This window comes from Camelus dromedarius, chromosome 2 (assembly GCF_036321535.1).
Source record: "Camelus dromedarius isolate mCamDro1 chromosome 2, mCamDro1.pat, whole genome shotgun sequence".
In the NCBI taxonomy this organism is placed as follows: Eukaryota; Metazoa; Chordata; class Mammalia; order Artiodactyla; family Camelidae; genus Camelus; species Camelus dromedarius.
The window spans coordinates 17,114,922-17,132,723 of NC_087437.1; the positions used below are offsets into that span (position 1 = coordinate 17,114,922).

General features: G+C 35.5%; 1 protein-coding gene across 1 annotated transcript in view; it reads right to left on the minus strand.

Annotated features, from left to right (window-relative positions):
• The window catches only part of STAG1 (STAG1 cohesin complex component), a 326,413-nt gene that overhangs the window by 140,245 nt on the left and 168,366 nt on the right, over window positions 1-17,802 (minus strand). The window contains exon 6 of the mRNA XM_031440349.2: window positions 11,827-11,903. Within this exon, the coding sequence (XP_031296209.2) occupies window positions 11,827-11,903 (77 nt within the window). The remainder of the gene's footprint in view (window positions 1-11,826; window positions 11,904-17,802) is intronic.

The following is a 17,802-nucleotide window of genomic DNA, read 5'->3' on the forward strand; positions in this document are numbered from 1 at the left end:
GCATGTTGGGAAAAAGTATAGGAAAGATGGAGATGAGAAGAGAAGAATTTTACGTATAAAATTAGCCTTATGATAAGTTTTCCCTATTACGACTACAGGCTGAAAAGTGTTTTATTGATGGGATGTACGATCAAAAAAAGTTTAAAGACTTTAATTTGGGACTGGAGAAAATTTCACCTTTCCTTTACAACATTTTGGCATTTATTTATATTTTCTCAGTTTGCATGCTATTTAACCATTGTTACAGTCTTAGTATTTTTAGTATTATGACTAATAAATGCTCAAATGAATAAACAAATGAAAAATTCTACACTTAAGTTTAAATAAATTCACAGAAGCATACATAATTCAAAATAAGATGAGAAAAAAGCTACAAATTGTAATTAGTCATTAAAAAAGAACATAATACAGAAAATCTCTATAATTGTGAGCAAAGCAATACCGTAACACAGATAAGAATTAAAGGCACTAAGTGAATACAGTTGACCTCTGAACAACATGGGCTTGAACTGTGTGAGTCCACTCATACACAATTTTTTCAATAAATAATTGAAAATTTTTAGAAGATTTGCGAAAATTTGAAGAAACTTGCAAACCATATAGCCTATATATCAAAAAAATTAAGAAAATGATATGTTAGGAATGCATAAAATAATATAGATACTATTTATATTATTACTACCATGAAATACACATAAATCTATTATAAAAAGGTTAAAATATATCAAAACTTACCTATATAAACACTTACAGACTGTCACATGGCATCATTTGCAGTTGGGAGAAATGTAAACAAATGTAAAGATGCAATATTAAATCATAACTGCATAAAATTACGTATAGTACAAACTATATTACAGTCATAGTAACTTCCTATTCCTATTATAGTGAGTATGTGCTTAAAATGCTGTGTGACACCAATCATATCCACGTGAGCAGTGCATTTCTTTAATAAACTGTGTATTGCAGTACATCTCCTGACCAGGGGCCAAGATGGCAGAGTAGAAAGATCCTGAGTTCACCTCCTCTCAAGAGCACCCCAAAACCACAAATATCTGCAGAACAACCATCTATGAAAAAAGTCTGAAACCTAACAGAAAAGATTTCTACAACTAAAGACATAAAGAAGGAACCATAACAGGAGGGTAAGAAGGGTGGATTTGTAATATGATTAAGTCCCATACTCTAGGGTGGGCAAACTGGAGAATATTATATAAGTGCAGGGGTTTGCCCAAAGGAGTAAGAGTTCTGAGCTCCATGTCAGGCTCCCCAGGCCTGAACTCCTGTACTGGGAAGATGAGCCCCCAGAGCATGTGATACTCAAGGCCAACAGGGCTCAATTTTGGAATTCCCAATGGACTACAGGGTATAGAGGCTTTACCCTTAAGGGCACACACAAAATCTCACACATACTGAGACCCAGGGCCAAACCAGTAATTTTATAGGAGCCTGGGCCTGACTTACCTGCTGGTCTTGGAAAGTCTCCTGAAGAGGTGGGGAGCAACTGTGGTTCACCCTGAGGACACAGACACCAGCAGTAGCCATATTTGTAAGCTCATTCTGTCCCATGAACACTGCTGCTAGTGGGTACCATTGTGTGGGATCCTTCCTCTAGCTCATCAGTGCCAAGACCTGGCCCTATCCAAAAGCCTGAAGGCATCAGTGCTGGGACTTCTCAGGCCAAACTAACTGGCTGAAGATACAGCCCCATCCATCAGCAGATAGGCTGCCTAAAGATTTCCTGATCCTACAGCCACCCCTAGACAGTCCTCTACACACAGCCCTGCCCACCAGAGGGCCAAGAACTAGCTCTGGCCAGCAGAGGGAAGGTACTGACTTGCCCTCCAGGAATCCTGCATGAGCCTCACTAAGTAACAGACAGATACCAGATGGAAGGAAACCACAAACTCACAGCCTGCCTACAGCAGGCCAGACCCTACCCCAGGACAAGCTGAGCCTTGGCCTGGTCCAACAGCAGGCCAACACAAGCTTTGGGACAACCTGGACCCCATAACCAACTGTGTCGGGAACTACCCCTGCCTCCAAACACAAACACACACACCCTCCAATGATCTGAAACAAGGTTTGGAATCCTTAGGCCCTGCAGCCAGACTCCAGGACCTGACTCTGTCTGTCAGTCGTCCCTCACTAACCCCAGGACCTGGCTTCACCTACCAATAGGGAAGCAACAGACCAGAGTGTTCTGGACCCTGACTCCTCCCACCAGTGAACCAACACTAGTCCCAGGGCCCCCAAGTTTCTGCAGTCAGTAACTTCATGACCACACCCCACTAACTAGCAGCCAGCAAGATCCGCACAAGGCAGGGCCTGGCAACCAACTGGGCTAGGGCCAATCAAGCCTACCTGACACCCACATAGTCTGCCACAACATAGGGATCCTCATAGCCCTCTTAGAGGGTATCCCTAGAGCATATAGCTTGGGTGACGAGAGGGGAGTTACTGTAGGGATGCATAAGACTATTACAGGGCCCCTTCCCCAAGGTCGAGGAACATACGCCAGACAAAGGAACGAGATAAAACCACAGAAGACAAACTAAGTGAACTGGAGATAGGCAATCTACTCGAGAAAGAGTTCAGAATAAAGATCATAAAGATGATCAAAGAACTCTGGAGAAGAAAGGATGCACAGAATGAGAAGTTAGAATTTTTCAAGAAAGAGTTAGGAAATATAAAGAACAAACAGAGATGTAGAATATAATAATAGAAATAAAAAATACACTAGAAGAAATCAATTAGTAGAAGAAACGATACAGAGGAATGGATCAGTGAGCCAGAAGACAGAGTAGTGAAAATCACTGATGCTGAATAGAAAAAAGAAAAAAGAAGGAAAAGAAATGAGGACAGTTTGAGACCTCTAGGACAACATCAAGCGCACTAATGTTCACATAATAGGAGTCCCAGAGGGAAAAAAGAAAGAAAAAGGGCCAGATAACATATTTGAAAATTTAATAGCTGAAAAGTTCCCTAACCTGGGAAAGGAAACAGTCACCCAAGTCCAGGAAGCTCAGAGAATCCCATACAAGATTAATTCAAAGAGGAACACACTAAGACACACTGTAATCAAAATAACAACAATTAAAGATAAAGAGAGGATATTAAAAGCTACAAATAACATACAGCAAAACTCCCATAAGGCTATCAGTTGATTTTTCAGCAGAAATTCAGCAGACCAGAAGGGAGCGGCATGACAGACATAAGGTGATTAAGAAGAAAAACATACAACCAAGAACTCTACCTAGCAAGGCTCTCCTTCAGAGTTGATAGTGAGATCAAAAGCTTAACAGACAAGCAAACTCTGAAAGAATTTAGCACCACCACAAATGTTAAAGGAACTTATTTAGACGAAAAAAGAAAAGACGACAACTAGAAACATGAAAATTACAAAATGAAAAAGCTCACTGGTAAAGGCAAACAGACAGTAAAGGCAGGAAATCATCCACACAAAGCTAGAAGGGAGATTAAAAGACAAAAGTAGTAAAATCATCTATATTCCCAATAAGCAGGTAAGGGATACACAAATCAATTTAACGTAAAATATGATATCAAAACCTGTAACTGTCATGGGAGGAGAGTACAAATGCAAGGTTTAACAAATGCATTTGAAATTAAGAGATCAGCAACTTAAAACAATCACAGATATATATATATATATATAGACTGCTGTACAAAAATCTCATGGTAACCACAAATCAAAAATCTGTAATAGGTATACACACAAAAGAAAAGGGAATCCAAATGTAACACTAAAGATAGACATCAGATCATAAGAGAAGAGAACAAAAGAAGAAAGGAAAAAAAAAGACCTCAATAAAATGGCACTAAGAACATACATATCGATAATTACCTTAAATATAAATGAACCAAATGCTCCAACAAAAAGACATAGAGTGGCTGAATGGACGCAGAAATCAGACATGAATATATGCTGCCTACAAGAGAGTCACCTCAGATCTAGAGACACAAAAACAGATTGAAAGTGAGGGGATGAAAAAAGGTATTTCATGCAAATGGAAATCAAAAGAAAGCTAGAGTAGCAATACTTGTTATTAGATAAAATAGACTTTAAAGTAAAGAAAGACACGACATAATGATCCAGGGATCAATCCAAGAAGTAAACATATACACACCCAACAGAGAAGCACCTAAATATATAAGGCAAATATTAATGGACATAAAAGTAGAAATTGACAGTAAAACAATAATAGTAGGGGTCTTTAACACACCACTTACATCAATGAATAGATCATCAATACAGAAAATCAGTAAGGAAACACTGGCCTTAAATGACACATCAGACCACATGGACTTAATTGACAAATCCATCCAAAAGCTCAGAAAACACATTCTTTTCAAGTGCACCTGGAATATTCTCCAGGATAGATTGATCACATGCTGGGGCACAAAACAAGCCTTTGTAAATTTAAGAAAACCGAAATTATATCAAGTACGACTGGAAAACCAACCACAATACTATGAGACTACAAGATTAAAAAAAACTGCAAAGAGCCACAAACATGTGGAGGCTAAACAATATGCTTGCTACTAAACAACCAATGGATCACTGAAGAAATCAAAGAGGAAATCAAAAATACCTAAGACAAATGAAAATGAAAACACAATCCTCCAAAACCTAGGGGACACAGCAAAGGTAGTTCTAAGAGGAAGTTTATAGCGATACAAGCTTATCTCAGGAAGCAAGAAAAATCTCAGTGTAAAGTTATTTAACCTAATCTTACACCTAAAGCAATTAGAGAAAGAAGAACAAACAAAACCCAAAGTTAGTAGAAGGAAAGAGATCATAAAGATCATAGCAGAAATAAATGAAATAGAGACTAAAACAGCAACAGAAAAGATCAATGAAATTAAAAGCTGGTTCTTTGAAAAGATAAACAAAACTGATAAACTTTTAGCCAGACTCATGAAGAAAAAAAAGGGGACAAGGTTCAAATCAATAAAATCAGAAATGAAAAAGGAGAAGTTACAATCATCACCACAAAAATACAAAGGATCATAAGAGACTACTATGAGCAACTATAAAATAAAATGGACAACCTAGAAGAAATGCTCAAATTCTTAGATAGGTACAATCTCCCAAGATTGAATCAGGAAGAAACAGAAAATATGAACATACCAATTACCAGCAGTAAAACTGAAGCAGTAATTAAAAACTCCTAACAAACAAAAGTCCAGGACTAGATGGCTCCATAGGTAAATTCTATCAAACATTTAGAGAAGAGTTAATACCTATCCTTCTCAAATTATTCCAAAAAATTGCAGAGAAAAGAACATTTCCAAACTCATAAATGAGTCCAGCATCACCCTGATACCAAAACCAGACAAAGATATCACATAAGAAGGAAAATTAGAGGCCAATATCACTCATGAATATAGATGCACAAATTCCTCAACAAAATATTAGCAAAATGAATCCAACAATACATTAAAAGGATCATATACCATGATCAAGTGGGATTTATACCAGGGATGGAAGGATTTTTCAGTATGTATACATCAGTCAATTGACACACAACATTAACGAATTGAAGAATAAAAACCATATGATGAATCTCAATAGATGCAGAACAAACTTCTGACTCACAGATACAGAGAACAAAGTAGTAGTTACCAGTGGGGAAGGGAATTTGGTAAGGGCAATATATAGGGATACAGGATTTAAGAAAAAAAGGGTTATTATGGGATTATATGAAATCATGTGTGTGAAACTTTTGAAAACTGTAAAGCACTACAGAATTTAAAGAATCCTCCATTCAATTAAAAAAAGTGAACTTTCACTGTTCTTGCATATTTTTCACCATGTTTAATACAATATCATAAACCTCGAATAACACCATGAGACCCACACAAAGTGATGCTGGAAGAACTCTCAAGAAGCAGAGAAAACTCATGACATTCCAAGAAAAAGTTGCGTTGCATGCATAGTCACCATGTACTATGGATTGAGGTCTGCAGCTGTGGTTGCCTGCCATTTCAAAATAAATAAATCCAGTACAAGGACCATTGTAAAAAAAAAGAAAAGAAACTTTGTGAAGACATCATTGTAGCTATATCAGCAGGCACAAAAACCTTGTATTTTGTGAAATACCTTTTAATTTCATATTGAAAATGCAGCTTTTATGTGGGTGCAGAACTGTTTTACAAAAGGCAAACCTACAGCTCTAAGTCAAGAAAAGGCAGAGTCATTAAATGAAAATGTAAAGAGAAAGGAAGGTAAAAGATACAAAGCTGGAGAATTTAATACCGGCAAAGGATGTTCTGATAATTTCAGAAACAGGGTTTGGTTTAAACTATGTCAAGATAACAGGAGAAGCAGATTCTGCTGACCAAGAGGGAGATAAGTTCCCACTCTCCACTAAGAAAATCATTGAGGAGAAAAGATATCTAACTGAACAGTGATGCAAGTGCCCTATTTGGGAAAAAAAAACTGCCACAAAGGACATTATTGGTAAGGGGGAAGCAAGTAAGCAAGCTAGTAAGGCAGGATGGAATAGGCTAACTATACTTTTTGTGCAAATGCAGTTGGGTTTATGATCAAAACGGTTCTTATCTATAAAGCTACTAACCCCTAGCCTTAAAGAGAAAACGTAAATACCAGCTACCAGTCTTTTGGCTGTACAACAGAAAGGCATGAACAAGAACCCTTTTTCTCCACTGGTTCCATTGATGCTTTGTCCCTGAAGTCAGGAAGTACCTTGCCAGTAAGGGTCTCACTTTTAAAGTTCTTTTGATATTAAACAATACCCCTGGCCACCCAGAACCCCATGAGTTCAACACTGAAGGTGCTGAAGTGGTCTACTTGCCCCCAACACAATGTTTCTAATTCACCCTCTAGATCAGAGAGTCATAAGGAACCTTAAGGCTCGTTACACATGGTACTCTTTGGAAAGGATTGTCGATGCTATTGAGGAGAACCCCGTAAGAGAGAACATGATGAAAGTCTGGCAGGATTATACCACTAAAGGTGCCATTGTTGTTACAGAAAAAGCTGTAAAAGCTGTCAGGCCTGAAACAATAAATTCCTGCTGGAGAGAAATTTTGTCCAGATGGTGTGTATGACTTCACAGTACTTACAACAGAGCTGATCAAAGAAATCATGAAAGAGATTGTGGATATGACAGAAAAGGCTGGGGTAGGGGGGAAAGGGTGAAGGGGAGGGGATGAAGGGTTTAAAGATATGGATCTTGAATTTGACACAACATTGTAAAATGACTATACCTCAATTAAAAAAAAAAGTTTAAATAAATAAATAAATAAAAATAAAGATATGGATCTTGAAGAAATTCAAGCAGTAACAGACACCACACCAAAGGAATTAAATGAAAATGACAATGGAGATGAGTGCCTTTGAACCAGTGCCACGTAATGAGGAAGATGACATAGAAGAAACAGTTCTAGAAAACAAACTGACATCAGACAATCTGGTAGGAGGGTTCTGCTTATTCAAGATTGGTTTTGACTTTTTTTTACAACATAGACTCTTCTGTGATATAGGCACTGAAACTAAGAATTGGTACACATAGAAGCATTTTTATAGAAATGAAAAAGTAAAAGTCAGACAAATTATAATGTATTTTTGTAAAACTATACCAAATATGCCTGCTTCTTCTGCCTACCCTTCCACTTCTTTCACCTATTCCACCTCTGCCATTCCTGAGACAACAGGACTGAACTCTCTTCCTCAGCACAATGGATGTGAAAATGAGGATGAAGACCTTTCTGATGATCCACTTCCAATAAAGGAATAGTAAATAATCATCATGCCATATAATTAATAAATGTATCTATTGTGTATGTGTCTTCATGTAAAATACAGTAACTGTATGGCAATAACTTTACGAGACTTTTTTGTGTCATCACTGCCTAAGTATTCACTGTGTAGAAAATTGTGTGCAAGACTTCTATTGAAGTGGATACCCTATCCTTATATAGGCATAAGGTGAGTAATTTTTAATAAAAAATTAATACTGTACTGCTTTTCTTACTATTTTATAACTTTGCTTTCAAAGAATTACATTACTGTGCAGTATTCCTCTTAGTTGAAGACACTGTGTATCAGCCTGTCATCACATGTAAGTAATTTATGAAAAAAGTAACAATGTTTTCAATATTGTATTATGAATATGACTGTAATATGGTATGCCATAAAAAATTTAACAATTCATTCATTAGTGTAAAGGCTAGGCTACTGTGAAACAATTTTTTATCAGTTACACTCAGCTACCACAAAGCAATCGTATTGCTGGTTTCCTAACAATGCATAAATCATACTTGTAAATAAATATGAATTACTTTTTCACATTATCTTTTCATTTTTGATGTGTAGTGTAAGTAATGCATATAACATCTATGGAGTTTTGTATCATATAAGACAATACTAATATAGGTGCTGACAGACAGATGATTCATCTTATAAAGAGGTGGTAGGAACTTATAGTAACAATAAATACAGTACAATACTGTAAATGTGTTTCCCCTTCTTTATGATTCTTAATAACATTTTCTTTTCTTCAGCTTACTTTATTGTAACAACACAGTACATAATACATATAACATACAAAATATGTGATCATCAACTGTTCATGTTATTGGTAAGGTTTCCAGTCAACAGTAGGCTATTAGTAGTTAAGTTTTGGGGGAGTCAGAAAGTTTTATGAGGGTTTTCAGCTACATGGAAAGTCTGAGTCCCTAATACCCGTGTTGTTCAAGGGTCAGCTGTACATCAAATGTGTTGTATTGCAAAGGTTTCCCTTCATGGATGTCACACTTAAATATATGAAAACTACATAAACTAAACTTTGGGAAACATACCTAAGAATTTATATATGGAAATCTGATTCTAATAATGTGGAAAAGAAATACTATTACATTTTGCCTTATCTCCCAGCAACTGGCTGCAATAGGAATCAAGTGTATATACAGACTCTGAAGAGCTATACACTGCTCTGGGAATTAATATACTTCTAAATCAGGGTGATATTACAATCACAAAGCACTTTTGGCTAGGTGCAAATTTATACAGCTTTAAAAAAGGTTATCTAATAACTGATTATAAGCAGTTTGTAATAAGGAATAGAAGCTACAGTATACTACTTTTTCAGGCAATAACTTACTCTTGGACCACCTTATCCAAATGACCTTAAACTCATGTCATCTTTACTATAATATAATATATTCATTCATTACACAAAATTTTAATGGCTACTCCCTGTGAACTAGGCATTTTTCTAGGCTTTTGGGATCTAATGGTTCTTGTCATTAATTCTTTCAGAATTTCATCACAAAACATAACTCACCAAAACTAACCTTCCACTTCCAGTGGACTAAATAACCTATATAATATTTTGAAGGGAAAAAACAACTCAATAAAACTCTATACATTTAACAATATGCATGCATTTAAGCAGTTTCTTGAATATACAGTACAAAAAGATCAGTATCTTAAAGTGCTTGAAGATAAAATAGATAGCCTTAGAGAATATCTAATAATAATTCTGCTTTAAATGAAAATGTTCTAATAATAATCAAAACTGTTAGATATACTGTAAAAAATCAAAACAATGACTTTTAAAAGTCTTTGATTAGGTCAATAATCTCAAATATTGGTATAAAAATATTTAGGAATACAAAACAAATACCTTTTGAATAACTATATTTGCTACATTTCATTTATTGTCAGTTTTCATAAGATTTTACTATTTTTCTTGACAATATTCACAGGAATATTTTCTTAGGTATACCATGACCTTCCTTTCGCTGAGTTCATTTTCCTCTAGTTATTTCGAAATCTTACTACAAAGAAGTGATTTCCTGTTATTATGCATTTTCACACTGTATTCATTTCTGTTTCCCCCTCATTCTATTCTCAAATATGAAGTATTTTTATAACTTAAATCTTGGTTTCCTCTTTTTATTTCCCTTATAATAATGTTCTCAGCAGTTGATATACATTAGAATCACCTGGCAAGCTTTGAAAAAAATCCCCATATCCAGGTCACATGTCTTACAAATTAAATCAAAATGTCTGGGGGATGTGGGAAGAAGCCAGGCATCAGTATCCCCATGTGATGTTAATGTACAGCAGTATTTGGCAACTACTACCTTAAACTCTTAATAATCATCCCATCATGTGCGGGTACTGTGAAGGTCCAAGATGCCTTCTACTTATTAATCTACGACCTGAATCACCTGTTTTACAAGCCTGGTATGGCAGTTAGTATATTAGTTGGTGTGTAAATGTACCACTTGCACCTTAATCTGGCTTTGTTATCTTCCATTTGCTACATAAAAACTCATGAAGTAACAACCAAAAATTATTTTTTTTAGTGAAAATTAGTCCCACAAAAATGTTTCAGAATTTATGAGATATTGAATTTTAGAAGTTAATATAGTGTATACAGCTTATATTCCACCATACCTCAACAGAATCTCGGGTAGCCCCTTACAATTAGTAACATTAATATTTAACAGCAATACGTATACATATTTACACTGAATGGGATAAATAAAAACTATAAATAGCCTCATGTTAGCTGAAGCCAGTTTTTGGAATTTCAGAGCTTTCTGGATTACAGAAATGAAGACAAGCGATTACAGAGTATATCTTCATAGGTGACAATGTAAAGTCTCCCCTACCTCCCATGAAATGTGACTAAATAGTCTGAAAGCCACTGACAGAATGTTTCTGTAAAGAGATACGTGAAAATGTTTTGGCAGTGCTGCTAGAGTAAAGGTGAACATCTGATGAGAAAGACATACACTGAGCAACATGTGTTTAAGTTTATGCTTTATCATGTGTTCGTAGTACTTTTTTCAATTAAAAATAATACTACTACTACTAATAATAAAAAGCCTGAGCCTATTCCCCTGAAAGGTGGACCTAGAAGAAAACCAACCTTTGTTGTTAGTGTTGAAAGTCAAGAAAAAGGAACACCTACCAGAAAATGCAAATCTTAATTAAATCAAAGGGAAGAATGTTAAAGCTGGAATTAACTGTAGTCTAAAGCATGACGTGAATTAATGCTCACCATAAATACAACACAGAAATAAATCTGTACAAGTGTTTCAACATCTGCAATCAGTGTAAAACTGTTTGAAAATGGAAAACCATGCAGAAAAAATGATTTCTACACGATTAAATTGTGAAGACTAGCAAAGAAAACTTGTATTCTAAATGGAAATCAGAGTATTTCAAGCAGAGTGTCCCAAACAGAAGTTTTATACACACAGAAAATGGGGAGGGGTAGGGCAGTGTCAGGAATCCATGTAAAATAATTTTGGGAATTCTAAATTAAATAAAGTTAAGCAAATTTTTCTCCATTAGGATTCCTAAGAATCTTAAATAAGATAATGTGCTTTGACAAACTCTAAGGTAGGTGTAATAGGCAGCCTGTCACAATTCCTTGAACTCCAAACCCTTTTTTCTTTAAAGCATTTAATAGGACCAGAATTCCACAGAACATGAAACTGTTGGAAATGCATTTACAAATTAAGGAATTTTAGATGGTACTGAAGAATGAATGTCAAGGATCAACTTCTACCTTCTACCATTAATTTTCTTATCCTTAGCAGCTATCAGTCATTATTCAGTGCTTCTACTTCCATGCAATGTAATACATTTCCCAAAGATGATTAATTTTGGAATTAGTAGCATGAATTATCATATAAATGAGAAAGTAGTATATCTTCTCTTATGCTAAACAGCAAATCAAAACAAAACTTAAAATAATCAACATTCACCATTTACAAGTGTAAGCAGGCAATCTGTATAAATACTGAAATGCTATATACCTCATCAAATTCTTCAGTCATTTTTCTGATGATTTCTGCATTCTGCATATTTCGAAACATCTCTATTCTCACAGTACCTGTGGAACAACAGATTTTACAGTTAATCTTTTTCTAACCCATGCTAAATATTAAATTTAATCTGATCACTGCTTGAAAAGTTTTATATGAAACCTTTTGAGTTTTTCTTTCTTCCCCCAAACTTCTACCTATTCTAAAGGAATTCCTTGTTTAAGAAATTCAAAGTTCTTTAGACATCTTAAAAAACCTGGAATATGCTATGAATTAGGTAAGTATAAGAAAAAATATTTAGAAGAGTTTTAGGGAGGATCCTAAGGATTGACTTAAATATATACTGATGCTATCCAGACATATAGCTGGCTGCCTCAGTCTGAAAAACATCCAAGTATAGAGTGTTCTCTCCCTTCAAGGCTTCTTCTAATATTTTTATCATCAGAATATTCTTCTATAAATCGAAACTAAATGTCCCTTAATCTAACAACACATTTTAGTTAAATCTGTTTCTTCCTCTGAACGTGAAAAGTTGTTCGGTAGCCTCTACAACATGATGAAACAAAGGAAAGGTTAAACCTTTTTGATCTCATTCTTTTGCACTATTTTTATCTTAGTTATTTTATTTTTATCTCCAATATGGTTCTGTAAATATTATCACTCTCATAATAAGAGTGGTTTATATTGGAAACCTGTGTTAAAAATTAACATAACTTAAAGAAACCAGAACAAGGTTCAAAATCAACTTAAGTATAGAGAATCCTGGCCTAATAATTAAATGAGGTTCAGTTTCAACTATTTAAATATAAAATATTCAAGTTAAAAATCACAAGAGTAACACTCAATGAGTCAGTAAGAAAATAATTACTTTATAACCTCTAACAGGCTCCTTCACAGTGATTACCAGTTCCAGTATAAGCCACATTTAAAAACGTGGTGGGAAAAGTATCTAAAATTTGCTGCACTCTCATAGGAAAGACAGAGTAAAACAGCAGACTAAAAGTCAAAGTGTGATCTTAATTCAGAGTCTCAGCAAAAAGTACAATGGCACACTTGGTACATTAAACTTATTTTGACTTAATTTTTACTAATCTATAAAATGAGAAAAATAATATCTACCCATTTAATCAGAACCACTTTTAAGCACATTTTATTTATTGATACATTGCTCTTATTAATTTTCAGGATGCTGAATTCATCAAGTCCCGCCAACAGGTATCCCCCATAATCACCTGTAGAGATGAGACAGTCTAGGGTGGAAAGTATATGAAAAGGAAAAATACTTTTAAAGAGTTCTTCCCCAATATGCAATTTCCTAAACAAAATGAGATACTTTTTATTGTGACTATATACTTTTTTAATGCCAAGAACAGATATGTATAGAGTATTCAATAGTGCTGAAGGCAGGTTGTTCATGCACTGCAATACAGCCTCTATTTTTAGTGGATTTTAAAGTTTCAAGTAAACAAGAAATGTATTAAATTGATAATTAAAATGATCTTAAATAAAAGTAACTTTCTGTCAGACAGTTTTAAAATCACTCAATTAAACAGTTTTGTTTACATTTAACCCTGTTTGGGTCATGAAATATTTTGCAATCTGAAACAGATTCCCATAGATAACAGGCATGTAATTTCAGGGGTTAATTCACAGTACTCTTAGTAAGTAAAATCATATTATAAGTACTAATAAACAAGCAAAAGAAATAAAACAGATCTTAAAGTTATTAGACATGGGAAGAATTAATTGTTCTTCTTGGGGAGATGGAAATATTTTATATTTTGAAAGCAGTGTAATTACATTGTTGTATGCATTTGTCAAAAGTCATCCATCTATACACTCTAAATGTGTGAATTTTAATGTATGGAAAGTAGATCTTGGTAAAATTCATTTTTTTTTTAATTCAAGAAAAAGGACAACACTAATCATACTATTTCAGTAACAAGTTGCACATATTACTGTTAAAATACCTCAAATGTAAATAATGTTCAACTACTCTATTTCCATGACTGACTGACTATACTCTCAATAAACTAGCTTAGTTCACAAAGGGTGAACTGCAGTGATGCTATTTCACTGCATCATTTTAATGCAGTGAAGTAAAAGGCAACAAAACAGTAAGCTCTGTTCAAGCATTCTTCTTTGCCCCTTTTTATATTTTCTAACCTGGAAATGGTTCCCATTTAGCTCACCCACTAGGAAAAAGTATGGCAGAGATCACTCCTTATTAATCTTTGTATTCCCCTGAGCCTTGAAAAATGTGTGGTATCTTAAGCTCCTCTGTCCTATTAAGTTTTCCTTGACAAAGAAAAAAATCTTGCTGTAACTTAAGACTAGTACTCAAAATAAATTAAAAAGCTAATCTCAGTTCACCTTTGTATTCTTGGTTCTTAGAGGTGCACATTTTTAATATAAGATTATCGTAAGATTATGTATTGCAAAGGTAAATTAAAAATCTGAAGTAATTCAGGTTCATAGAAACATAAAATCTGAAAACAAAGAATAAAAAAGAGTGAAGATTATCTTCCACCTTATCCATGAGAATCCTAAAAGAATAATCCACCAACTTACATATTTTATATTAAAAAATAAAAGATTGAGCAGGCTTTCCTGACAGGATTGTACTTTCAATAAAGATTGAGGAAGAACTTTCAAAACTGTCATTTAAAAATATGAATAATTCCAGAAATGAAAGTAACACCAGAAAGCTACCATCATCAAGTCCTTGATCATTTAAATTATGTCAAACTGTCAGTGACAGCATAACTTGATACAATCCCTGTGGTATGCAATTTGGCAAATGTCTATCAAAATTACAAATTACATACTCATTTGCCTTGATGTTATACTTATTTCAAAGCATGTGTGAAACCACACATGTGCAAAATAGTAACATACAAGGCTATTCCCCGAAACGCTTTTTGTAATAGTAAAAAGGGGAAAAAAACCTATATGCCAAAAAATAAGAATCTGATTACATAAGTAAAAATGATGATAATAATCACAATGGTGGTGGCAACCAACATTTGGGTGCTCATCATCTTTGAGGCACTGTGCTAAATAAACGCTTAAACTTCACAACAACCCTATTCAGAATGTACAATTTTTTCCTTTCATTTTACAGATGAGAAAATTGAGGCGCCCAGAGATTTGGCAACTTGTAAAAGAGGTTTCCCAGCAGCAGATCCATGGCCTAGATGCAGGCAGTCTGGCTACAGGGTCCATGACAAACTACTACTTTTAAAGTCAATGGAATCCATGGAGATATAAAGAACAATAAAGCTATCTATGACTGACATGAAAAGATCTGTAGGATATATTCATATGTGAAAAAAGAAGGGATAGCTTCCAGATCAAAATGGTGACATAGGAAGATCCTGAACTCACCTTCTGACATGGACACAGTCAATTTCCAGGTACACATGAAAATTTTTCCTCTTAAACCTAAAGCCTAGCTGAATGATGACTATACATACATCAGGAAAACAAGAAGAAGCCACATCAAAGTGGGCAGGAGAGGCTGGCACAAAATAAACCTCACCTACAGCACAGTGAACCACAATTGGGAGGGAGCTAAAAACCAGAGTTTCTCCCTAAGGAGTGATGGGATCAAACCTCATTATCAGGTACCCCAAATTTTAAGACACGCACTTGAGATGAGCCCTCAAAATATCTAATTTTGAAAACCAGCAGGCTTTGTACCCCAAGATGCACAAGACAGTACCAATCTGGTAGAAAGCTCTTAAAGGACCTGCAGAACTCGGACTCATCCATCCAGGATATAGCTCAGAGGCACCCTATCACAACCAAACAAAGTGAATAAAGATTATTTGCTTATATTAAAACCATATCCTAAGGGGCAGGCATCTAATTTAACACACACATCTAGGAGCCCGCTGGGGCACTCTCTGGGGACAGAGAGAGGTAGGCACCATCTTCACTTTCCCTCTACCATGCTCTAAGCATCAATATCTCCTGGAAGGGAGCCTTTACATGTGCCTGGTGCCCTGATTTTTTTGGCTGCTGCCCAGGATATGATTTTTGATTACCTGGCTCTGGAGTCCAGGGGAACCTGCATTCCTGATCACACAGAACTATAATCAACTGTGTCACTCAGAATGGAGCTCATACCCATCTGGTACCTTGATTTTTGTGACTGCTGCCAGGGGACAACTTTACTTCACCTGGCTTTGGTGGCCAGTGGAGCTTACATTCATAGATCCCACAGTACTGTAACCAATGAAGAGAGTTCCAAAACCAGCTACCACCGCCAGGGCCCATCAGGAGGCAACAGACCTAAGAGCTCAGTTTTTCTGGACTAGAGGCCTATTAGCTAATCATTTATGACTGTGGTGTAAGGGGCAAGGACCTCTTCAAACACACATTTAGGGGCTGACTAATCTTTTTCAAAGATTTCAGAGGGTGGGCACTATCTTCACACTTGCCTTCTGCAGAATTCCAAAGCACCAGTGTCTCCTGATAGGAAGCTTTACACACATCTAGTGTGCTGGTTTTGTGTCTAACGTTACGGGTTTTGCATGGGTAGAGCCCAGGGCCCCTTGATCACCTGGCTCTGGTGCTGAAGGGGCTTGGTTACCTGGGTCTCATGGGCCTATGGCAATGTGAGGGATGGTTCTGGGCAGGCTATCACACCCAGGGCACTGCACAGACAGCTGACTGAAGCAGTCCACAGTCCATGAAAGAGGTCACTTTGCCTGTCCTGGAGCTTGGGGTTGAGGGGCAGGTTTCGGGTTTGACACACATGTAGTGGCACACAAAAACTGCTCTCAAGGAACATAGACTGTTGATGTCACTACTACTAGAAAAAAACTGGAAAACCTGTGAACACGTGGAGGCTGAAGAATATGCTACTAAAAAAGCCAATGGATCACTGAAAAAATCAAAGAGGCAATCAAAAATACTTTGATACAAATGAAAATAAAAACACAATGATCCAAAACCTCTGGAATACAGCGAAAGCAATTCTCAAAGGGAAGTTTATAGCACTACAAGCCTACCTCAGGAAACAAGAAAAATCTCAAATTAAAAACCTAACCTTACACTTAAAGCAATTAGAGAAAGAACAAAGCAAGCCCAAAATTAGTAGAAGAAAAGAAACCATAAAGATTAGAGCAGAAATAAATGAAAGAGACTGAAAAAAAAAAATAGAAAAAACAATGAAACTAAAAGCTAGTTCTTTGAAAACATAAACAAAATTGATAAAACTATAGTCAGACTCATCAAGAAAAAAAGTGAGGGCCCAAATTAATAAAATCAGAAATTAAAAAGGAGAAGTTACAACCGACAGCACAAAAATACAAGGGATCATAAGAGACCACTATGAGCAACTATATGCCAACAAAAAAGACAATGTAGAAGAAAAGGACAATTTCCTAGAAAGGTACAATTTGCCAAGACTGAAGCAGTAAGAAACAGACAATGTGACTAGATCAATCACCAGTACTGAAATTGAATCAGTAATTTAAAAACTCCTAACACAAAAGTCCAGATGTCTTCACAAGTGAATTCTATAAAACATTTAGAGAAGAGTTAACACCTATCCTTCTGAAACTATTCCAAAAAATTTCAGAGGAAGGAACACTTCCAAACTAATTCCATGAGATTCTCATCATCCTCATACCAAAACCAGACAAAGATATCACAAAAAAGGAAATTATAGGCCAATATCACTTATGAATATAGATGCAAAAACCCTCAACAAAATACTAGCAAACAGACTCCAACAATGCATTAAAAGAATCATACACCATGATCAAGTGGGATTTATCCCAGGGATGCAGGGATTTTTCAGTATCTGCAAATCAATCAATGTGATACAACACATTAACAAACTGAAGAATAAAAACCATATGATTATCTCAATAGATGCAGAAAAAGCTTTTGATAAAATTCAACATCCATTTATGATAAAAATTCTTACCAATTACCAAAGTGGGTATAGAGGGA